The sequence below is a fragment of the Schistocerca piceifrons genome, chromosome 8, assembly GCF_021461385.2.
Source record: "Schistocerca piceifrons isolate TAMUIC-IGC-003096 chromosome 8, iqSchPice1.1, whole genome shotgun sequence".
NCBI classification, from domain to species: Eukaryota; Metazoa; Arthropoda; class Insecta; order Orthoptera; family Acrididae; genus Schistocerca; species Schistocerca piceifrons.
This window is the reverse complement of record NC_060145.1, coordinates 491,433,636-491,457,357: the sequence shown is the minus strand read 5'-3', so window position 1 is coordinate 491,457,357 and position 23,722 is coordinate 491,433,636. Positions and strand designations below refer to the sequence as shown.

General features: G+C 40.1%; 2 protein-coding genes across 5 annotated transcripts in view; one reads left to right on the top strand and one right to left on the bottom strand.

Moving 5' to 3' along the window:
* The window catches only part of LOC124711123 (ubiquitin-fold modifier-conjugating enzyme 1), a 50,836-nt gene extending 46,323 nt beyond the window's left edge, over window positions 1–4,513 (bottom strand). Inside the window, exons 1-3 of the mRNA XM_047241008.1 lie at window positions 4,345–4,513; window positions 4,120–4,251; window positions 3,879–4,046 (exon numbers count right to left, since the gene is read on the bottom strand). Coding sequence (XP_047096964.1) covers window positions 3,879–4,046; window positions 4,120–4,251; window positions 4,345–4,467 — 423 coding nt within the window. The 5' untranslated portion in view covers window positions 4,468–4,513. The remainder of the gene's footprint in view (window positions 1–3,878; window positions 4,047–4,119; window positions 4,252–4,344) is intronic.
* Window positions 4,514–4,717: 204 nt separating this feature from the next.
* Window positions 4,718–15,059, top strand: LOC124711122 (sphingolipid delta(4)-desaturase DES1). 4 transcript variants are annotated; one of them, XM_047241004.1, is made up of 6 exons: window positions 4,718–4,934; window positions 6,777–6,953; window positions 8,850–8,989; window positions 9,266–9,479; window positions 9,718–9,929; window positions 13,773–15,059. In XM_047241004.1, the coding sequence occupies exons 1-6, from the start codon at window positions 4,853–4,855 to the stop codon at window positions 13,911–13,913; spliced, it is 966 nt and encodes a 321-aa protein (XP_047096960.1). In that variant the 5' UTR covers window positions 4,718–4,852; the 3' UTR covers window positions 13,914–15,059. The 4 variants fall into 4 exon arrangements, with proteins under 4 accessions (XP_047096960.1, XP_047096962.1, XP_047096963.1 ...); XM_047241006.1 differs by lacking the exon at window positions 4,718–4,934 and adding an exon at window positions 5,009–5,577; XM_047241007.1 differs by lacking the exon at window positions 4,718–4,934 and adding an exon at window positions 6,179–6,201.
* The last annotated feature ends 8,663 nt before the right edge of the window (window positions 15,060–23,722 follow it).

Sequence of the window (23,722 nt, the reverse complement as noted above, 5' to 3'; positions counted from 1 at the left end):
TCCCAGCTGGCCTTCTTGCTATCGCAGATGACGCGACGGCATCATGCACGGAACTGCTTATAGCAGATACAGTTGGCCAAAGTAGGATGGTGCCGGAAAACGCGAAGAGCACGTCGCTGCTCATGTATTGCATCACAGCATGCCTCATTCCACCAAGAAACTGGGGGGCGCCGGGGCAAATCGGAGGTGCGAGGTATGGAATGTTCCGCAGCCGTAAGAATAACTTCTGTAATATGAGTGACCTCATCATCGACGCTAGGAAAGTGACGGTCATCAAATGTCACTAGAGACGAAAAAAGTGTCCAATCAGCTTGGGCAAACTTCCAGCGTCTCGGGCACATATACGGCAGTTGTGGCTGCAATCTACGGAGGCATGGAAAGTGGTCACTCGAGTGTGAATCAGCAAGAGCGAACCATTCGAAGCGCCGAGCTAGCGGAACAGTACTGACCGAAAGGTCCAAATGAGAGAAATTTGTCGTAGAGGCAGACAAAAATGTAGGGTCCCCAGTGTTGAGGCAAACAAGATCCGCGTGGTGGAAGATGTTTATCAATAGTGAGCTGCGCGGACAAGGACGCTGAGATCCCCAAAGCGGGTGGTGGGCATTGAAGTCCCCAACCAGCAAATAGGGGGACGGAAGCTGAACAAGTAGATGAAGGAGATCAGCTCTTGCCATTGGTGTGGACGATGGAATGTATACAGTACAAAGAAAGAAGATCTATCCAGAAAGGGAAAGACGGACAGCGACAGCTTGGAAGGAACTATTTAAGGGGATTGGGTGATAATGGAGAGTATCATGGAGAAGAATCATGAGTTGTCCATATGCTGGAGTGCCTTCAACAGAGGGGAGATCAAATCGGACTGATTGAAAATGGGGGAAAACAAACCGATCATGGGGACTCAGCTTTGTTTCCTGAAGACAGAAGATGACCGGCGAGTATGATCGTAAGAGGATCGACAATTCATCCCGATTGGCTCTAATGCCGCAGATATTCCAATGGATAATGGACATAGGGTGGACAGAAAAGGGAGGAATGTGACCAAGGTTGCCCTCAACTTAACGATTGCTCAGAGCCGGCGACCGACAGCATGGAACAGCATTCTGCCGAAGGTTGTTCGGGAGCAGTTCCTGCCACCCTCGATCGGCTGGTTGATCGGCCACCAGCAGTGTGCCTCGGTGACACAGAAGAGGCCGAGGGCGATTACCACCAGGTGGTGCTGTAGATGAGACACGCTGTGGCAGAGGAGAGGAACTGGGTTTCTTATTAGCCTTCTTGGAAACAGGACATTGAGAGGAAGGAGGAATCGATGGTTGTGAAGTCGGGGTACGTAAAAAATCTTCACGAGTAGGCTCTTTTTTGGAAGTCTGAGAGTGCGATTTTGGGGCTCGGGATTTAGCAGAACCCGATGAAGTGTGAGCCATAGAGGGAGGAGGTGAGAGTGGGGAGGTTGAACGGGCGATCTTTGCACTGGCTGATCTGATGATCGTGGCACTAAAGGTGAGATCACAAGTCTGTGTGGCTGCCCTCTTTGTTGGCCGAGGAGAGGCAAGGACAGTGCTGTATGTACCTCTGTGAGGCACAGTGGGCTTTCGACTGGCGAATAACTTTTGAGCAGCAAAGGTAGACACCTTTACCTTCACTCTGATTTCCTGAATGAGCAGTTTGTCTTTAAAAATGGGGCAATCTCTAGAGGAAGCAGCGTGGACACCCATACAGTTGATGCAATGAGGGGATGGAGGTGGACAAGCACCCTCATGGGCATCCTTGCCACACGTAACGCATTTGGCTGGATTGGAACATGACTGGCTGATATGACCGAACCGCTGACACCGATAGCAACGCGTAGGGTTTGGGATGTAAGGGCGAACAGAAATTATCTCATAGCCCGCTTTTTTAGTCGATGGAAGTTGAAGTCTGTCAAATGTCAAGACAGTACGGGTTGGAACGATGTTCTTGTCAACCCTTTTCATGACTTGATGAACAGCTGTTATGCCCTGGTCAGACAGGTAGTTTTGAATTTCCTCATCGGACAATCCATCGAGGGAGCGTGTGTAAATGACCCCACGTGATGAATTTAAAGTGCGGTGCGCTTCCACCCGGACAGGGAAGGTGTGTAGCAGTGAAGTACGCAGCAATTTTTGTGCCTGGAGGGCAGTGACTGTTTCTAACAACAAGGTGCCTTTTCGTAATCAGGAACAAGACTTTATAGGACCTGCAACTGCATCGACACCTTTCTGAATAATGAAAGGGTTGACTGTGGAGAAGTCTTGGTGTTCGTCCGACCGAGAAACAACAAGGAACTGTGGCAACAATGGAAGAATTGTCCGTGGCTGAGACTCATTTAACTTTCACTTGTGAGCAGACATAGTAGATGATGAGGAAACCATTGCGGAAGTATCCCCCATGATTACCAGCATCTCCGATGGCGCGCTCCTCCCTTGTGGGGGCCCTCTCTGAGGGCACTCCCGCCTTAGGTGATTGTTCACACCTCAGGTCACACCTTCCGAGAAACGGACGGAGGGACCAATCGGCACGTTCGGAAGGTATCAGCTTGGGTAATCACCCCTCCCTGGGCCTAGCCATTACGAGGGGGTACGTACGTGTCCTACCTGTCCACCCGGGGCGGGGAATTATGCGTTACCCCGTCACCGGATATGCATGGGGATATATGGGTCGGCCTTCAGCCATGCACAGAGAGGAAAAAAGAAAAAGGGAGGAACAAAGAAAAGGGAAGGAAAGAAGAGAGGTCTCAAGCACCGCAGCGGAGAAGATGGTAAAGAGAAGAGGTAAGGAAAAGAGGACAAAGGAAGGACAAAGACTTGCCAGCAGAGAAAGAGAAGAAGAGAGACTGTTTTACAGTTTCGAGCGTCCGTCTGTGGACGTAGGCGCTAAACATACTCCCAGAGGGGGAGAAAGGGAAGGGAAGAGGTGGAGGTGAGGGAGGGGGGGGGGGATGGGGAAGGATGTAGAAAAGGAAGGTATGCAGCCCGGAAAGGAAGGAGGGCCACACTAGCTCGGTGTCCCGTATTCGCTATGCACGTATCCACAAAAGAGTTGTGGACCCCCTGGGGTGACCCTTGGAGTAGTGTACATCAAAAGGACATTCAGTGACATTCAACAATGGGAAAGTGTAAACATCCTAAAGAACGGCAATTGCCTCAATTCCATGACTGTATACTGAAAAACGAAGTAGCAGCTTGCTATGGAACCTTTATACCACATTACCATTGGCAGTTTTTTACCGATTTGTGTAATGCACCTCACAGTGGTTTGCAGAGTATCGATACAGATAGATGATACTGCAAACCTAAGATATTTGTTGCATATCGTTTACATCTCTTGTATTTAGGCACATCTTGTCAGCCATTACAGCTTGATATCTCTATTGAACTTAGCCCATTTAGCCTGAAAAAGGCAATGTGAAGGACACCTTCTGCTCTCAAGTTTTTAACTTTTTTTTTGGACAACTCAATGCAATTTTCTCTGGACTTGCATTATAGTTTATACTTCCTGGATATTAATAAATGTATTAATGCAATGGAACGTGTGTGTGCTAATTTTGTATGTCATACAATTCTGGTCTTGTTATACTTAAAAATATTAATTTTGGTTCCTAGCATGTTCAGAATGGTAGGTCTTCAATTATATACCATGTATTCTTTAATTAGGCTAATAGATTCCCTTATGACTAACAAACAGATATTCGTTCTTTAACTTACAAAAGCAGCAGAGACCGTTTCAAGATTCTGCTACTTCATTTACAAGGACTGTCCCACTTAAGGCCAGACTTGCCAGGAACTTAGTTGTCTGTCATCTAATATACGCAGAGGAGCGGGTAAAGAGTGATTGAAAAGCAACTTTCAGAGGCATATACATACCCCTAACGCCATCGCATGTGCAATTCCAAACTTCGGAACATTTCTGGCCCATAATGGTTTGAAATGATCTGTTAAACAAATTTTTCCACCTCTGTACATTTTTGCTGTCTTTCCATCAAGTTCTGGAAGAGCAATTTCCGGCGCCGTCGTCGGATAGGTAACTGGTATCTGCAAAATGCAAAACAGCAGTTAATTCTGTTTCTTTCTTTGGAGGCACACATTCATGTTCATGAACACTTACATCGAACTCGACATCAAACTCGTATTTCAGAAGGTTATGGATATACCAGCACTTCCCAAACCATCTTGTCCCTTCTTTGTTAGATTCTAGTCGAAACCAATCGTTATCAGCAGCCTTATTATTTTGTACGTACTGAAATAGACAGAAACATAATTTGTTTTCTGCTGGTACGGTTACGTTCCATATGGTGCACCCACATATATAGTAGCTTGCTATATTACATACCTTAATAAGGCACTGGTACTCTTCCTTTAGTCTTTGTACCCATAATTCTTTCTCTCTTGGCCCTGCTTTAGTTTTAAGTAACGGAATACCGCTTAATGTAGATTTTGTAGCTTCGTCAACCATACTTCAAACTCATACGACAGTTTTTACATCGCTTATGTTGGGCACACTGCTTTTGATTTTGCATGGTTAATCTACACTTCTTCTCACTAATAAGTTACGATATTTATGGATATACTCACTCTAAATCACGATCGTAAAAATGTTTATGTTTCTCAAATACTCGGCAAGGAGTAAATATTAGCCACTGGCACCACAGAATAAACTATTTAACTCCCATCAAGTTTAGTTCTTATGGCTCTCGATACTACTATCGATTTTCGTCTGACACGGAGAGGGGCGTGATTATATTGTTAAGCAGATGTCTCGTGCTTAAGCTATTCAGCCGGCTCTGTCCGTGAATCAGTTGTGTGGGAAGTAGGCGTTGATGTGAAACGAATTTGTGAGGATGGGAGCCCATGTTTCGCGGACAGATTTTGAATGGTCTTATACTGAAGAACCACATGCTAGTAGAAGAAAAGAAATTTTGGGTAAGCTGAACTGCATTTGTTATTTGATTTGCAAGAGTTGGCTATTTTAGTAGGTTCTCAATTTTCGAATGTTTTATGATTAAGTATGGACTCGGTTTAAGCGTGAAGACTTTAGGAAGTTGTTTTACAGTCATTGAAAACGCGCATTATGTGGACATCGTCGTATTATACGCTCTGTTCTTGTGACTCGCTGCTGCTCAAAGAGTATGGGTGTAACTAAATATGAGGTCACTCGCGTGTTACATCACGTACCTCGTAACTAGACTGTGTACAGGTCTTTGAGTCGAGATATCGTTTGTACACAGTTTTATACCAGCGGAACGGTTCTGTCGCAGTTTCTTCTGAAGACGCTTGCTACCGTATGTTCGTAGTGTTGGAAATGCCTTTTCTTGCCCGAATGCGTTAGTTCATTGGTTTGCCAATGTGTTCGCAATGGGTGACGGTGTGTTTTGCGTGTTTACATTGTGAAGGTGTACGTTCCTGTTCATCGTCGTAAGGTTAACCGTATGTGACTAATAAAATTGCAGGAAGTGATATTTGAACTAATAAATTATTTCGCATAGTCCTACGCCATTCAGCTAACCAATCTGAAATTATGAACGCCAGGTCTCAGACACTAGAACTGACTGTAGAACCCAGGCAGGTAAAGGAAGCTGTAGCTAGTTTATTTCATACAGTTCTTTTTCACCGGACAGTGGGAAAGTTTGAATTCATTCCTGAAACACCACGCTATACAGTTGGAACTATTGGATTCTGTGATGTGGATTGTGATTTTATAGATCTTACCTATGTTTGTTGTGATTCCGAGGATTTAGATCGCAATTTGAAGAAAGAAATTTCGGCGTTTTCGGACTCCCTACATAGGAGTGCACAGCAGACCACTGGGCAAATATCATTGGAATTTTTCCAGCGGAAGAAAAACAGGTGGCCATTTCCTATAGAAAGTACTTGGGAAGTGTGGACGGTACGTGTGGAAATTATTAGGTTGAACAGTGAATACGAAAGAGAACTATCAAGAGAGAAAGTTGGTGATATGTTGACCGAAAAAATACTCTATATTGTCGAAGTAATGAATAGAAACTCATATATTCCAGAATTTCCTGTTGAGGCAGAAGTGGATCTTGTTTTTGATACAACGTATGAGGGGATCCAGCCATACTTATTTAAGTTATCACATACATTAGCAGGTCCCCCGAACAATACTGTTGGTTTAACCATGAAGAAACTGTGGAAAGAAACTCTAACCTATTGAATTTTTGTGTATTAGGTATTTTTATTCAGCTCGATTTTAGTAAACTTCTTAGGCAACTACTGAAATATCACTTTTGTATAAACACTCTTTTATTTATTACACATTTAGTATGTTTGTGTAAAATTCGTGGACTTTTTGCTGTTATGTCAAAAATTATACTTGTCAAAATTCCAGTGTTTAATAAAACTCTTGTTATATCAGGTAGGTGCAGTTAACAGTAAGTAATAAATAGTGAATTTCAAAATAGCTAAGTTTGTGTTGCTCTTTGTTTGTAAGCTTGTCTAAACATTAAACTACTTTCAAACTTTCAAAAGTTGAATCAACACAGTAATGAGATGCTGCAGATCTACAGTATATGGTTTATTCAATGGAAGTTACATTGCAATAGATGTAAAGGACTCTGTGTATCATAAGCAGACCTAGAACAAGTAGATTTCTGTATTGGTTGTGGTAATTGGTGTAATGGAATATATCAATTCAGTTCCACGTAAATTGAAACTCTGTTTTGGTAGAGTTGTCACATAAGGATTTGATTTGTTTGTATAAACCATAATGAAAGGTTCAGTAAAGATTGATTTTTACTTTTTCAGCAAAATACCCACAGATAAAGAAGTTATTTGGTTATGATCCTAATTTCAAGTGGGTTGTAACAGGCATGGTACTTGTGCAGTTCATGATGTTATTTGTCATGAAAGATCAGTCATGGCCAATGATATTTTTGGTTGCATATGTTTTTGGTGGTGTGATAAACCATTCATTAATGCTTGGTGAGTAGGTTTCTCAGATATACTAATCTTATTGCCAAGTTATTGCTTGTCATTAGTTAGATAATGACATTGGAAAATCCTGTTATAATAGAAATAATTTATGTACATAGGTGACAACAACTTGCAGGTGCATGTGTGCCACCGCCGCCCCCCCCCCCCCCACCCTACCTATGGACTCTCTCTCTCTCTCTCTCTCTCTCTCTCTCTCTCTCTCTCTCTCTCTCTCTCTGGTACCTCTTCCAAAAGCCAGTGATACTTGCAGTCATGTTTGTGCCTGTAAATGTCTCAGCAGCATAACTACTTCGCAATTTGGTATCTTTACTGCTAATTTATTTACACAATGCCTAATATAATTTCTAGTTATGAAATGATGTTAACACACACTGAACTATGTTGCCATTTTGAGGTATGCTTATTCTTAAATATGCAGATTCAGCCTTTTAATAATTGTTCACTGCATTTATCGGCCAGGAGATTTTTTTTTTTTTTTTTTTTTTTTTTTTTTTTTTTTTTTTTTTTTTTTTTTTGCGTTCTGTCAACACGAAAGTTTGGAGGAAAAAATACCCTTAGACGAGGTGGAATGACTGATCATTACTTAGTCTCAGAAGACAAAATTCTAAGTATCCTAGCTGTAATAGGAATTGCTAGTGTCTTCCTCATGGAGGAAAGAGAAATATGATGGACAGGCAGATCACTTGGACCCAAGGATTAGAGGGAAACACATGTAGATTGTCCTGTGCCTCTCTTCGAATGCTCCCCAGCCTATCCCTGCAATAGTTACGAATGTTAATTGTTACATAATTAGTTGGTTGTTACTTAATGTTTGAGTTCCTTAATGACTTTAGATTATAACTGTGTTGAATTGCTATTTTTGTCTTTAACTTGAAATACTTGTAAGCTGCCAGTCTATACTATTTAATTTTTACTTGAATATTACTTGCTATAGTCCGGCTGGTTGGAAAATTAGGAATTGGACATTCATAAATAGCCAGATTTTGACAGCAAACCGAACTTCCCAGGTTAGTGGTCTGACCACTAAAATTCTGACTGTGACCCTACAACACATGCTTTAGCTGCTCTCCCATACTGTTAGTTATTCCCTTTCAAAATGTGGTGATGGTGGTGGTGTAAGAGGTTGGCGTATATTGTCACTTTGGTAGCTTAGTTACAATTCATTTCACTTTATGTTAAAGAACCATGGCCGTACTTGTTTTGATTGCACTCACACTCCAGTTAGTCATTCACTTATGATTAGCTTATTAGATTGCCATTGCCTTTCTGCAGGATTGTCTTTCAATTATATAGAAAGCCTGCGATAGGAAAAGAATCCAGAGATTCATAATTATTATTTTAACCACAATTACTTTCCTCTCAAATATGTGTCCTAATCATATGATGGCTCAGGTATGACTCACTCCTTCTTGCTAAATGGTCTCAAAGCTCCAGTCTGTACCTTCGAGAATGATTGGGCATCCCAGTCACCGATGCCACTGTGCTTTAGCAAAGGACCATAAGGGTACATAGATTCATCAAGTACTGGATCGATATCTGTATCCTTACAGGCTCATTCATGTAGAAGAGATCATGCTAAATTCAATAAGACCTGTTGTCTTGTATGTAGGATGCCTATGAGAGCATCACATATTAAAGTAATTTTAGGTATCTATAAAAATGAGTTTGCTCTCTGTTATGAATGTCAGTAAACTGGAAAAACTGCATATTTGTAAAAAAAAAAAGTGTTTTGCCACTTCCTGGAGAAAATGTTGGGATGGATTTTGAAGTTGGACAAGGAGTGTGCGCATGTTTACTGTGATCTGTTACGAGAAGTAACATTTTTTCGGGTTACTGTAATGCATTTAAAAGAATTTAGTTTTGTCCTTTTTGCTTCCTTTACAGCTATTCATGAAATTTCACATAATTTGGCGTTTGGACATGCACGACCATTAGCTAATAAAGCATTTGGGATATTCACAAACTTGCCTATTGGTATACCATTTTCAATCAGTTTTAAGAAGTATCACCTGGAGCATCATAGGGTGAGTGTTTTTTATTTTTTTAAATGCATACTCAATTGAAAGTTGTAGGATAATTAAATTACACTACCAGTTTCGATTTTTATGATGGAAATAAGTGGTATAGGTAAGTAGGAGTAATGTTGTTAAATGATTTTTTTTCCCTCCATTTTTGCAATGCATTTTGGATAGTGTGCCAATTTTACAGGCATTTGACTTTAGTTTTAGTGAAGCTCTGACAGCATTATTTTTACTTTTTATGTACGGCAGTTTGATTTTATTCATATCTTCTCTGCTCAGTACCAGGGTGATGAAATGAAGGACACTGACATACCAACCTACTTGGAGGCGAAGCTGTTCTGCAATACGTTTGGAAAATTTTGCTGGTTGTGTTTGCAACCATTTTTCTATGCTTTGAGGCCAGTTATTATTTACCCAAAGTCGCCAACGACTTTGGAAATAGTTAATGTCATTATCCAGCTAATCTTTGATGTCTTCGTTTATTACTATTTTGGTACGTAAAGTTTTGATATTGAGATTCATATTGTAAATGTAAACTGCTTTGATGGCTCATCTTTCCCATTTAGAGAAAATTTGAACTGTGTTGATTTCTAGGAAATGTAAGCTGTATTAAAAATAAGTGCAAGAATGCTATTTCTAATACGGTATTGTTGACCTGTTTGTACACTTCTTAATTGAGGAATAATATTTATACTTCTGTAACTTGTTGCTAATGTTTTGTCTCTTTTTAGGGGGCAAAGTACTAGTGTACTTAATTGCTGGATCATTATTGGCAATGGGGCTGCATCCAGTTGCTGGGCATTTCATTTCCGAACATTACATGTTTCGAAAAGGTTACGAGACATACTCGTATTATGGGTGTCTTAATTGGATAACATTCAATGTTGGCTATCACAATGAGCATCATGATTTTCCTGCAGTTCCTGGATCACGTCTTCCAGAGGTAAGGTTCTGTTAATTGTTAGAAAGAAGTAATTGATAACTTGTCAAATATGCAGGTAGTGATTGGTGAGATAGGTGGAACAATGTTACAGCTTTTTTGCATGTAGGCATTGTGTCTGAAGTGTTAATGGTGACGTTATTGTTTTGTTATGAAATGTATCTGGTTCAACAATAATATCTACTGTGGAATACTTCGTCCATGGATTTCCACATACTCCAATATGTTCGTCTTTTGAAGTAATAATATCACCTAAAATACACCATAAAAATGGACAGTCATTCCCATGTTTTTGCAGTAATAACTGTGATACTTGCATTGTTCTTGAGGTGTGGTGTTCTTGGTAGCTATCAGAGGTCAGAAGATGGCACATATCTCTAGATCAGGGATCCCCAAACTATTTTGGACAAGTGACCCCTTTTCCAAAATGAACTGTTACCTCAGACCCCCATGGCCAAATTACCTACTTTTAAGATCAACCCCCTTATTCATAATGGCCCACTAACTTAAAACAGCTGCTACAGAGTGGTATTTTTCATTCTGACTTAGGTCAATAGAAGAAGACAGTGAGAATTAGCAATGCTTTAAGTTAGCAGACTATTATGAATAAGGGGCCTATCTTGAAAGTTTTAAATAAGAACTTGTGTTAATTTAATAGGAGTCGATTTTTAGACCTCGTCGACCCCCAAAATCAGTTTTCGTTTGTCGACCCCTAGGAAACCGATATCGACCACTATGGGAATCCCTGCTCTAGATCTTCATTGTTTTCTGTTGTGATTTAAAGAAAGTTACTATAAACTCAAATTGAGTTTGGAAGTATTCTGTTTAAATTAGGTTTCAGTTGTGGCCTTCTCTTTATTTGGTAAGCCGGGTGACTGATAGATCTCATCCGTTTTTAGTATTGGCGATCTGTCCCACAGTGGAAATAACTTGTACTGTTATCAGCTTGGCTACTGAGAATTTTACCTGCCTAACACAGTTATGTTTGTTCATTTGCTTTAAATTGAGGCCTTCAATTAACCTGCTCCCATTGAGTTGGTTTGTTTTCCCTAATTGTTAGGGGGTCACTCATGGTAATGTTTCATACTCCAGCTCTTGCAGCAGACCAGCATTTTTCACTACTAAATGTGGTAGAAGCTACATATTATCAGAATGGTCTCATAAGTAATTAAAGGTGATTGATGTTTGAAGTGTCTTCCTACCAAAATGCAGTTAGATGTAATATTTAAACTTTAAGATCACAGATTTTTGTGGGTAAGGAAGTTATTTTCTGTTGACTAAAGGCCTGTGTCCACTAGCAAGTCACTTCAGCAAGTAACTTCTGGAACCACTTGGTGAGATGTTTACATTGGAATGAAAACTTGCACAAGTTTACTTCCGTAATTCATTTGAACAAGTTAATTTCAGCAACTCTTTGTAAGTTCTTCAAGAAACGATTTCCACTATAGGTGCATTGTTAGATCATCGTGCTATAAAACAAGGCAGCTGCTGTTGTTGATGTTGTTGGTGTTTGTTGAAAAAGAAGAAAAATAGTGAGGAAAATAAAAATGTCGAGGAAAAACAGAAATGTTTGGGTGAAGCAATGGATACAGAAACATACATATTTACCAAGAGACACTATTGAATGGATTTAAATAGGACTTTACTCAACTTGAAAACCTTGTGAATGTCAAATATAGTTTTTAAAAACCTCTAATCTTTTACACAATAAAAAATATTGAAATAAATTATACAAAGATGCTGCAAGTCGTATCGCCAAGAGATCACCTTTTCATTATTCTTAGACTTTTGCAAACACTATTTATAACAAATGTAAGATGTTTGTTTTTAAAGTGTTTGACACCCTAAACGGTCGTCAAGCCAGTCACTAAAACAATAACATTTTTAAAAGGTTGTATTTATAGATTTGATGCACTGTCGTCGTTTTCGTATTTAATCACAAACCTGGTAAACTGCATTAATAATTGCAACCACATTTCTGCTAAATATTACGAAAAAAATACTAAAACCAGTAAACTGAAGCAAAGGGAGCAGAAACGTGTCAAGACGTCATGACCATTGCACACCTTAGTGCAGGGTACATGAAAACTGCATCACGTTAGAAGGTACAAGGGTCATTTCTTTCCACCTGCTAATAGGCTATAAATAAGACAAGTTCATAGAAAACACTTATTTTATTACCAAAAGTTTTGTACACTTGTGACTTTTGTGGACATCCGTCAACATTTTTGGAACCCAATGAGCACCAATCTTTTTGTAGCCGTAATGATAGAGAGTAATACTGATCTCGAAACTTCCGTAATTTCCATATGATGAACTATGATTTTCGCTAACCATTCTGTCAACTCATTCAACAAAGTAGTCTGTAACAACAGACTTGCGTCCTTGGCCCCCTTCATCATGCACGTCATTTCAGCCATTTTTAAACTTTCGGCACCATTCATGCAAAACACCATCAGTCATGAAGTTATCACCATGCACTCGGCTCATTCTCCGATGAATTTCTCCTGCACTATTCCGTTCTGCTTGCAGAAACCGAATTACACTTCATTATTCATACTTGGCGGGAGCAACAATGATGGTAGCCATCATTGTGCAACGCAGACTGATGCCTTGAGGTCGCCAATGATGGAGTGTGTAGTGAGAGAGTTGCGCAGTAGCCTACAGTGCATGTCCACTTTCTACTGCTTGCGGAGCTTCTATACTAAGTGATCGGAGATTGAGAAAAAAAAAACCCTCCTATTATATAATCTTGCATTACGTCTGGCAGTGATGCAGCGCTTGTTTTGGAACAAAGGCTCACACATCTGAAAATTAAAAAATATGTGCATTCAACTAACATCATGGCAAAAGTTGCCATGAGGCAAGCAGTTATTGCCTCACTGTAATCTTGTAATGTGCAGCAAGTCCAAAACTAGAATGAAGCATGCAATCGTACTGTGTTCTGTTGACGAAATCGTACAAAGACGACACACTCCCATTTGGGACTAACACAAGCCTGACATAACATCAGTTGCATGGTTGCACATCAAATCACTAGAGCATATGTGTAGCATACAGACACATAAGACAAAAAAGGATCTAAATAGTTTCTAGTAACAAGCACTAGAAGGGGCCACTGTCAAAATTCTGCAAACATGTCTCTTGTTAAAATGTAAACACTAACAAAACATGTGGTGCATGGTAGAAATCATCTGTGACAAATTTAAAGTGTTCAGTGAAAACTATTTACGTGTCAACAACAAGGATACAGTGGGAATGCATTTACATCTGTTGGACGAATGTTATGAAAACAAACACTCAAACGACGTTTCACGACAATCTGTAAAAAAAAAAAAAAAAAAAAAAAAAAAAAAAAAAAAAACACACACACCCACACCACATGTCATAAAGAAAGCGTGTAAACCGTCTGAGGATGAATCACAATGATTCAAAACCAGTAACTGCATCCTTTGAATAAAGGAACTGAAAGTAAATTTGTGGCTGGTTAACAAGTGATTCAGACTTGATATTTCTCTCTCTCTCTCTCTCTCTCTCTCTCTCTCTCTCTCTCTCTCTCTCTCTCTCATTCAGGATCCATGGAACAAATGTTAATGTAAAAGAATGTGTCACCTTAAGGATGGAAGACTGTTTGTAATTGCACTTATTAAAGAAGTCTCCGTATGAATGATTTTGATAAAAGGACAACTTACTGTCATTAGGATTTTCCTCATTTAGAACATTATGAAAATGATCTGGTTTTTCATTCGCACAGAATCAAATCTTTCTTAGAAATTGTGTGTAAAATATTTCTTAAAATATACAATCAAAACATTTATGCTTTATGCTTTTAATTTTATTTCCTAGGTGAAACGGATAGCAGCGGAATATTATGATAACCTACCACAGCACAATTCTTGGGTTAGTGTTTTGTATGACTTCGTCATGGACCCTGATATTGGACCTTATGCACGCATAAAAAGGAAAAACAGAGGATTGAAATCATGAGTTGTATTACTTTGATGCTTTATTCTTGAATAAATATGTTATCAGTGTTTTCAGCTGAAAAGTCGTAGACTGTTGGAAATTTTTTTGATGAGATTAATTTGTTATTTCATATTGTGAAATGTGTGGTGAATGACCTGTGTGAATTGGAAAACTGTATTGACCTGGACTAAATGTTGATTATTACAGATACTGTGATGCACGTTACAATTATTGACGGGATCTGTTATGCTGTTCAACTAGGTCTTGCCAAAATTGTCTATGGTGTACAGTGCATGTTAGACTTCATGTTCGTATGTGAAAATTTAGAACAAAATCACTGTTTTAAATAATGAAATATTGTATGGTAACTAACATTTTTTTGCTGCTTTGGGAACTTATGTCAGCAAAAGTTATTTGTAACTTGCAGGGTTGATATCTTCAAATTTGTTTTAACAATAACTTGTTAAGATGTGTAAATGCTGTATTTTAATGATCATACATCATTTTTGGGTTTTTAATTTTTCCTTTCACTTTTTTAAACTGATCATTTGTAATATGCCAGTAATGTTTTCCACTGTTACCAAGTTATGCCTTGAAAAGCACAAATCTCTATTTTTTATTGTGTGTGTGTGTGTGTGTGTGTGTGTGTGTGTGTGTGTGTGTGTGTGTAAAGCAGACAGAAATCTGTGAACTGACATTTTTCTAATGTAAGAGATAAATCCATTAGTTGCTCACTGTCAAAAATGTATTTATTGCTGGTTTACTATGTTAATTTCTAAGATTTGAATGTAAGTTAATTAGCCCTTACATGTAAAACATAAAAGGCTGAAAAGGCTGGTTATCTTTTCTAGTCACATGTTGATCAGTGAGGGCAGGAAATGAATCTGAAGCATGAGCTGCATTTAGTATTGTCTTTGTCATAAATATTTGTTTGCATCAAAGTATATGAAATTGCATCTATATAAAATTAGTTATGCTGTGGCTTATTCAAAATTACATGTTTAGCTCAGTAGTAGTTGTACTCTTATTGTAACTTTCTTACAGGTGTTTATATTCTGGTATGCATTTTAATTGGTATTTTGACCTGTTTAGAGCTTTAATTTTTGCTACTTATAGCCATGAGTGCTGTATGTGAGCTATTTTTGACATTAAAAACGTACAAATAAATCTTTTTTTAAAAATTACTTACTGTAGTACACTGTAAACCTATTTGGTATGCTGGAGCTGTAGGCCTGCCCAGAGCTTGAATTTTTGTCTCCTGTTAATGGACATTACAATTTACATTGAATGAAGTTAAACAGAGGCCAATCATGACAACACAATCTTAATATGTTCCGTGTTACAGCTTTCTGTTGTAATTACTGAAACAGATTTTGTGAATTTTTTTTCCTCAACGTAAAGTTGTGTTGGCACATATTGCATACTTTTGTTAATAATGTAATTCATTAATCAAATTTGTATTGCTTAACAGTAACATTGAATGTAAATTGCTTATAAATACAATTCAGAGAAGCCTTGGTAGATTTAATGACTTCATACTAAATGTTGGCATGTGATGCACAAACTGAAGTTCAGGTATGAAATGAAAATTTCAATGGCTGGAGTGACCTAGAAGAGTATTCATAGTGCCGTTTTAGGTTTTCCTAATTACATAACTGGCCTATTAATTAAAACAAAACATTAACCAAGATGTAAGATGGCTGCTGTTAGAATGATGTAGAATCTACATGTAATCCTGTGTAAAACTATGAAGATTGATAAGACACCACCTGTAGTCCTTGCAGATGTCAACAATGCAGCTAACATCTCTCACACTGCAAAACAAGTCTGTACCAAATAGCATTAAGTCTGACAGATAGCCAATCAACCAATATTTAAAAACAAATTAAGACTTTCTAAATGACGGTTCATATTCAGTAGATGAATTTTTAAGTATATAGTACAAGATGGTGCCTGATAGTCACCCGATTGAATTTTGATCTAAGTATACTATTGGGGCAAAAGCTTTGAAATTGTGTGATCAACTTAGTGCAGTTCATGGCAATTACGCCAGATGTCATTGAGAGTTTATTGCTTCCATGGTGAGTCCAAGGACGGTTGACTGCACAAAAGAAGATTGTGTTACTGTTCGCAGTGACGAACAGTGTCACATTGACACAGTGTTCGTGCTCATTTCGGCACTCGGGTTTCCAGCTCAGACAATACACAGGTTACATAAAAAATTCGAAGCTACTGGATCTATTTTGGAGTATCAGCGGCTACCTGCACGTATCGTACATTCACCGTAAAACATCGAAGCAGTTTGAGTGGCTTTGACTCTTAATCAGAGTATATCAACAAGAAGAGCCAGTGCTGAGTTGGGTTTTTTATGCTGATCTGTAAAAAGAATTATTCAATCTGACCTTTGCTTGTATCCATACAAAATGACTGGTACATAAGCTTACTGCGAGAGATAAGGAGCAGAGACTGCAGTTTGCATTATTCAATGCTACAGTAACGGGGGAACGCTATTCATACATGCCACGAAACTAATTATTTCAACTAAAGGCCTCATGTCTTCCATTGCAGACACAATGGTTCATGCAGGATGGAGCACGCCCCCATACTGCCAGCATTGTGCTTGATTTCCTACATTAAGGGCTTGGTCCTGCAGCCCAGACATTAACCCATGTGACTTCTTCCTTTGGAGGTTCTTTAGAGGTGTACCACAGAAAACCTGAAAATGCAGTGCAACTTAAGGCTATCATTGTTTAGTTATGCTGTGCCATTCCAGGAGATTTGTGTCAGTCGTCACAAATGCACGCACATGTGCGACTTGAAGTTGTAAACAAAAACGAGAGTGATATTGTACATGTGATTCATTAGCTTGTATTTCCAAGCTGTACTCTTTACTTCTACATCAATAACTTACAAATCTTGTCAACAAGAAATGTTATTCATGAGAAAAATCAGGTGACTTATCATGCACCACCCTGTAATTGCAAAAAAGAAAAAACTATAAAGAAACCTTAATGAAACCTTAATGTTAAACTGACACATTCCATGTCATAATGAAATGTTGTATTTGTGATCTATGGGACAAGTGGTAATGTAATGCAGGCTTTTATCTGAGAGCAAAATACTAGTGCAAATATTCCTACATGGGCAGACTCTCTCTCTCAAATGGTTGAGTCTTACAAACCAGTAAGTCTATGATACGAATATAATAGAGGGAAACATTCCATGTGGGAAAAATATATCTAAAAAAAAAGATGATGTGACTTACCAAACGAAAGTGCTCGCAGGTTGATAGATACACAAACATACACACAAAATTCAAGCTTTTGCAACCAACGGTTGCTTCATCAGGAAATAGGGAAGGACGAAAGGATGTGGGTTTTAAGGGAGAGGGCAAGGAGTCATTCCAGTCCCGGGTGCCCCCCCCCCTCCCCACCCGCACACACACACACACACACACACACACACACACTGAATAATAAACTGTGCCAGAGACATGCATTCCCATACACAATGTGCAAAAAGGGTGAAAACTTTCATCGACGGACACCAAAATGTGGCAGATATTTGTCAGTCAGGTTGTCCCCATGCAACTTCAGCATCAAACGGTTTGCGATCTGGTGCAAGAGAGAGGATTAGCACACATTCTGGAGGAACACCTGGACATAAGAAAAACTGCAAATGCAAGAGGTTCCATACTATTTGATGGAAATGCAGACATGGCTATGAAATGACTCAGCTCATACTCATAGCCTTTGTTATGCCATATTGCTAGGCTGCATAGATGTCGGTGAAATCTTATGAAATATGCTTGAAAAGCCAAACAAAATGTGTCGTCACAGACCGCCATAATGAGTGAAAGTTTGTCAGGAGCCCAGCAATGAAATTATGGTAATTCATATGTATGAGCATAATGGTGTTATGTAAATGCATTCACTTCACCACAGGTCCACCACCAATGTGCTGTATTACTGTTCAGTGTTGGAACACAGCCACAGACCAGCTTAGAGAGGTAAGTGGAGATACTTTCTGCAAAACTAACCCATCGTTTTACAAGACAATGCAACAGCACATACAGTGCAAGCTGTGACTGATTTGTTTAATTGTTTGGACTGAATTGTCCACAGTCCCTGAATTTAAGCCTTTGGAACTTCCATTTGATTCCTAAGATGAAGGAATCACTTCGTGGCACCTGCTTCAGAAATTTGAGGAAGATTTATCTGGTAAAATACTGCTCCGTTCAAACTATCAATACAACTGTCACTGCTAAAGTTATTTTATGACTTCCAAATCGCTGACAATGGTTTATACACTATGTTGGTGACTTTTGAGGGACAATAAAACTATATATCTGCAGAGAGAGAGAGAGAGAGAGGGGGAGAGAGAGAGTGTGTGTGTGTGTGTGTGTGTGTGTGTGTGTGTGTGTGTGTGTGTGTGTGTGTGTGTGTGTGTTTTGTGTGCGCGCGCGCGTGCTTGTGGAACTGACCACTAGATCACTAGAGGTCACAAAAGTCAGCCCTGCTAGTATGAAAGGAGACAGTATTCTGTTGTCAGTAGAGAAGCAGAAATAGCAGCAACAGGAGAGCTCAGTGACTTAAGACTAGTCATTGGATGTTACATGGATAACACAACCATCAGGGTCATGTAAACACTTCTAAAGCTACCCAAGTTGGATGTTGGTGGTGTGATTCTGAAGTAAAAATGTGAAGTAACAACCACAGCTAAACCACAAATTGGGTGATTGTAGAAAATGTCATGAAACTAGTGGAACAAACAACTTGTGAGTTCCAGAGTGCTACCAGCAGTCCAGCACAGTGAGTGTGCATAGTGAGTTAAAAAGATTGAGGTACAATGGTCAAGCAACTCCTCAAGATCCACACATTTCTGTAGTGAATGCTAAGTGATGCTGGATGTGCTGTAAAATGTGATGTCACTGGACACTGGATGCAATTTATTTGGAGTGACAGATCATGCTATACCTTGTGGCAATCTGATAGAAAGATTTTGGTTACTTTCCATGTTTCCTGCCATTCTGTGCAGTGCTAACAGTGAAGTGTAAAGTAGGTGGTCTTTTGGTAAGGTAGTGTCTTTTATGTGAGGGTGTTCCCCTTATTGTGCTTGAGAAAACACTAAATGTGGAAGTATATGAACACAATTTTCAAGCATTGTTTTGTGTGTATAGTAGAGGAATAGTTCAGAGATGATGATTATTTTGTCATGACAACACACCCAGTCATAAAGAGGCATCTGTGATGCAACGGCTTGCGGACAATAACACTCCTGGAATGGATTGGTCTGCCCAGAGTCCTGACCAGAACTAAGTGGAACACTTGTGGGGAGAGTCAGAATTTTGACTTCGCTGAAGGACCCTGTGGCTAGCATCTCTGCCTTGCCTGGTTTTGACTCTTGAGGATCAATGGGCTGCCATTCCTCCACAGACACCTCATTGAAACTATCCACAGCAGATCCAGGCTGTCATGAAGAAGAAGGGTGTACACACCCAATACAAATGTCCACTAATAAGTGTCTTGTTCCTAAGTGGACTTCAAATAATATAAGGAATGCTGAGGTTGTTCTGGCACCTGATCATGGGAGGTAGGGTGTGGAACCTTTAAATGAGGTCCAAAAACTGTATTTGAGCACAGTAATATGCTGGTCCCCCATAGTTTACTGAAATGATGAAATACAGAGTGTGTGTGTGTGGCTGTGTGTGTGTGTGTGTGTGTGTGTGTGTGTGTGTGTGTGTGTGTGTGTGTGTGTGTGTGTGATGTGATGCGATGCGATACTTATCATTCTTCACATACCGGTATCACATTAAGTCCTAGTTTCAGGTACCACCCAGAGAATGTTGTGACTATGCCACTCCAAGGGAAACTAAATTTTCATCAAAACCATGGTTATTGATAGAAGCTTGCCACTTACACATGTTGAATCTGCATATTGTATGGTACCAAACCAAATATTCTTAAGTAAAAAAATAAGATTCCGGTTATTTATCCTAGAGGTCGTCAGGGACATTTTCTCTGGTTTTTCAGCAGATATTTGCAATTTAGTTTCTGCAACGTATAGCTGAAGTCAGCCCAAAGAAATCCCACTCATCACCTTTCATACGATGCCCGGCTTTGACGGAAGGCATCGGTTTGTTTCCCATTGAAAAATAAAATAATTATTAAAGTGGAATTATACATCTTCATTCGATAGAGCGGTACCAAGGAGCCTAGTGAGTTATTTGTTTCATTGTTGTGCACACTGATGAGAAAAAACATTATGACCATTGGCCATAGCGAGGTTGAATTCCTCCTGGTGGTGTTTTGGGCACATGTGCAGGAAGTAAAGAATGTAAGCGGAAGAGAAACGAATAGGCAGTCATTATAGTGAAAATACGGGCCACAAATGAGGAAATACACTGCTATAAGCGGTTTCGACAAAGGACACATTGTTGCGACACTGCAGCTGGAAACGAGAATCTCTGAAATGGCGAAACTGCCCATCTGTTTCTGTACTACTCTTGAGCACCTACGGAAAACAGTTGAAGGATGGTGGAAAAACGCGTAGATCACACGTTACTGGACGTCCACGTCTCATCACAAGACATGGGCGTCAAAGGATTCCACACTGTGTAATCCAGGACAGCCAGCGTTTTGTGGTAGATCTGGCGACAGAGTGCAATGCTGGTGCAGGTACAAGTGTTTCAGAGCAGACCGTTGAAAGGCCGTTGTTAAACATTAAGCTCCGTATCACGCAACCCCTGTGTGTTCCTGTGTTGACCCAGAGACATCATCAGATAGGCTACGACTGCAGTGGGCACAGCATCACTGAGTTTTCACTGTGGAAACGTTTCGCCTGTCAAATGAATCTCATTTCTTGTTACAGCGGGGCGATGTTTGGACCCTTACACACTGTCATACAGGCGAATGGCTGCTTGAAACGTGCAACGCGCCACGGATGCAGGCTGGTGAGAGCAGCATTATGCAGTGTGTTCATTGAGTTGGGCTTCTATGGGACCTATGGCAGTATTAGAAGACACTGTGAGAGCAGTGAACTACATAAACATTATTGTGGAGTACCTGCATGCCTTCATGGTTGAAGTTTTCTCTGAGGGCGATTACATCTTCTTGCAGGATAACTCTCCACAACACAAGGCCGAAATTGTGCTGCAGTGGTTTGAGGAGTGCGAAAGTGAACTGACATTGATGTCTTAACTCAAGAGCGTTCCCAGGATCTGAACTAAGGGGGGGGGGGGGGGCAGGTCATACTAGTTTCAGGAAACAAGGACTCGAGACAACAAACAGCACTTCTTACTGAATAAAACAGTAAACCAGTGAAAAACTGCTTTTAATAAACATTTTAAATACAAGAATGCTTTAGTACAATCCAAGAAAACATGCAGCATTTCTTATTAAATAAAACAGTAAACAAGTAAAAAACTGCGAATATCTCCTGGGCGGGGGTGCAGCTGCCCCGCCCCCCCCCCCCCCCCCCCCCTGCCCCTCGCTGGGCACGCCCATGTCTTAACTAGCAAATGCCCCTCATCTGCACCCATTAGAACACGTATTGGGCGCCAGCTGCGTGCCCACGTACCGCAGTGACCTGTTTGTAGACATCTGGTGCGACAAGCTTGCTGGATCCTATCAAGCACTTGTGCAACCTGTGCCAAGCAGAATCGCTTTTGTACGCCCTACTGTGTGTGATAAGTGTGTTAAACAGGTGGTCATGATGTTTTGGCTCATTAAAAGGAACAGAAAAACACAAAGACAATTAAGTATGCCAGCAGTGACTGAGCAGCGCTTCTGCGTGACGATTGCAGTCACAGCAAGCCAGGGCAGTGCCGAGACGTATCACTTACTGTCTGCAAGTAGTTGCGGTGGTAAAAACCACCAATCAAGGAAGTGAGGTGAGAAGTGTAACTTACTACGTGCGAATACCCTGACTTTATGCATCCACTTTTTGAGAATGAGAACAGTTACTGATTTGCAACAAACTTCAAACCTTTACGAAATTTTTCTCGCTCACACCCCGACAAAATGATGAAGAAAGGTTATTACTTATTACATTTTCGCTGTTCATGCAGTAAAACTGCCAAATCAGGCATGACGTTTAAATTTATTACTTCTTTGCTATTAACTCTCTTTGCAACCCATTTCATAGAGAGTATCGACATATGCTTCTGAATGTACCTACAAAATTATATCATTGTACGACACATAGTTCATCAGATACGATGTCATAAACATTGAGTTGCATGGAAACGAAATTTCAGTGCAAAATTCGCTAGAGGTACAGGTGAATATGTCTGAAATACATTAAATGTATGTGACATGTGTGTATGCAGACATAACACCAGGTAAAAATCTCCTCCAAACCTTGGATTGATTTCAACTAAACTTAATACACATACTACTTATTATCTAGAAAGAAATACTGTGGGAGTAGTGATGGGAATAATAATAATAATAATAATAACCAGCAACCTCCTGTTGCGGTGGGTGTGACAATGTGGAGGGAGAAGGAGAAGGTACAGATGGACAGATAAAGAAGGGGAAGGAGGACATGTATATGGGTGAGGAGGAAATGGACAGAGAGACAGAATGGGGGAAAATGACAGAGAAAGGGATGAATAATGGACAGAGAGATGGGGGAAGGGGGAGATGGGCAGAGGGATGGGGAGGATGAGATGGAGAGAGAAAGGGAAGAAGACTGAACAGAGAGAGGGGAAAGAGGAGATGGACAGAGAGACAGTGAAGGAAGAGATGGGCTAATGGAACTGGAATAAATGCGTACAATATTTTGAACATGGCTCCACTACAGCAGCGGTTACGGAACAGCAGGAACAAAGGACGGCCAACCAGTTGCAAAAAATGGTGGTTTTCAAATAACCTTGAGCACAGTTTCAATGTATCTAAACCCATCTTCTTAAGAGGAACAGACCTGCATACAATCCAATAACTTATAATGAAAACGCCATGGATCAATATTACATATCTAGCAGAAGCTATTCTCTACATCAAGTGTAGGCATATCACAAGCAACATGGTATATATCAACATAGGTCAAAGAAACTGGTTTAGGTATGTGTATTCAAATATAGAGATACATAAACAGGCAGAATACAGTGCTGCAGTCAGCAATGCCTATATAAGATAACAAGTGTCTGGTGCAGTTGTTAGATCGTTTACTGCTGCTACAATGGCAGGTTATCAAGATTTAAGTGAGTCTGAATGTAGTGTTATAGTCGGCACACAAGCGATGGGACGCAGCATCTCTGAGGTGGGGATTTTCCTATACAGCCATTTCACAAGTGTACCGTGACTATCAGAAACCCAGTAAAACATGATGATGTTTTACTGATGACAACTTCCTTGGGCCAATCACTTTGTATATAAATTTCCTTTACTTCCCGTCTGTGGTCAGAAATTTTTATGTGATCAGACTACCTATTTCGGTCTGTAATGACCATCTTCAGATCTGTGCTGTGCTGGCGCCAGGACACCGTGTGGCATGCAGGTTAGAAGAAGATCGATCTTGGCCAACGACTGATTCGCTGGAAACGTGCCCCCAACGCCCTGTCGGCCGCCATTATTTAGGATCGCCACTGCGGACCGGAGGATCAATTAGTTGGAGTCTGTAGGCCATGTGAGTTGCCGTGTGTCACCGAGACGGAGCCGCAGTCGCAGCCTCCAGCTCGGAATCAGAATAGTGAACATAGCGAACTTTGTACATCACCAGCAGTGAGGCTAAAGTGGACAGTACAGGAGAGCTTGTACCACAGCACGTGGGAGCTTAAGTAGCTCTTTGTTTATAAATGAAGAACCCAGTTAATTATTGCGTGTAGT

What these genes read in the sequence shown, in the direction of transcription:
- LOC124711122 (XM_047241004.1), top strand. Translation starts at nt 4,853, where the DNA reads ATGGGAGCCCATGTTTCGCGGACAGATTTTGAATGGTCTTATACTGAA. An exon ending in AAACCATTCATTAATGCTTG is followed by an intron (nt 6,954 to 8,849) that starts GTGAGTAGGTTT and finishes CTTCCTTTACAG; the next exon opens with CTATTCATGAAATTTCACAT. An exon ending in ATCACCTGGAGCATCATAGG is followed by an intron (nt 8,990 to 9,265) that starts GTGAGTGTTTTT and finishes TTCTCTGCTCAG; the next exon opens with TACCAGGGTGATGAAATGAA.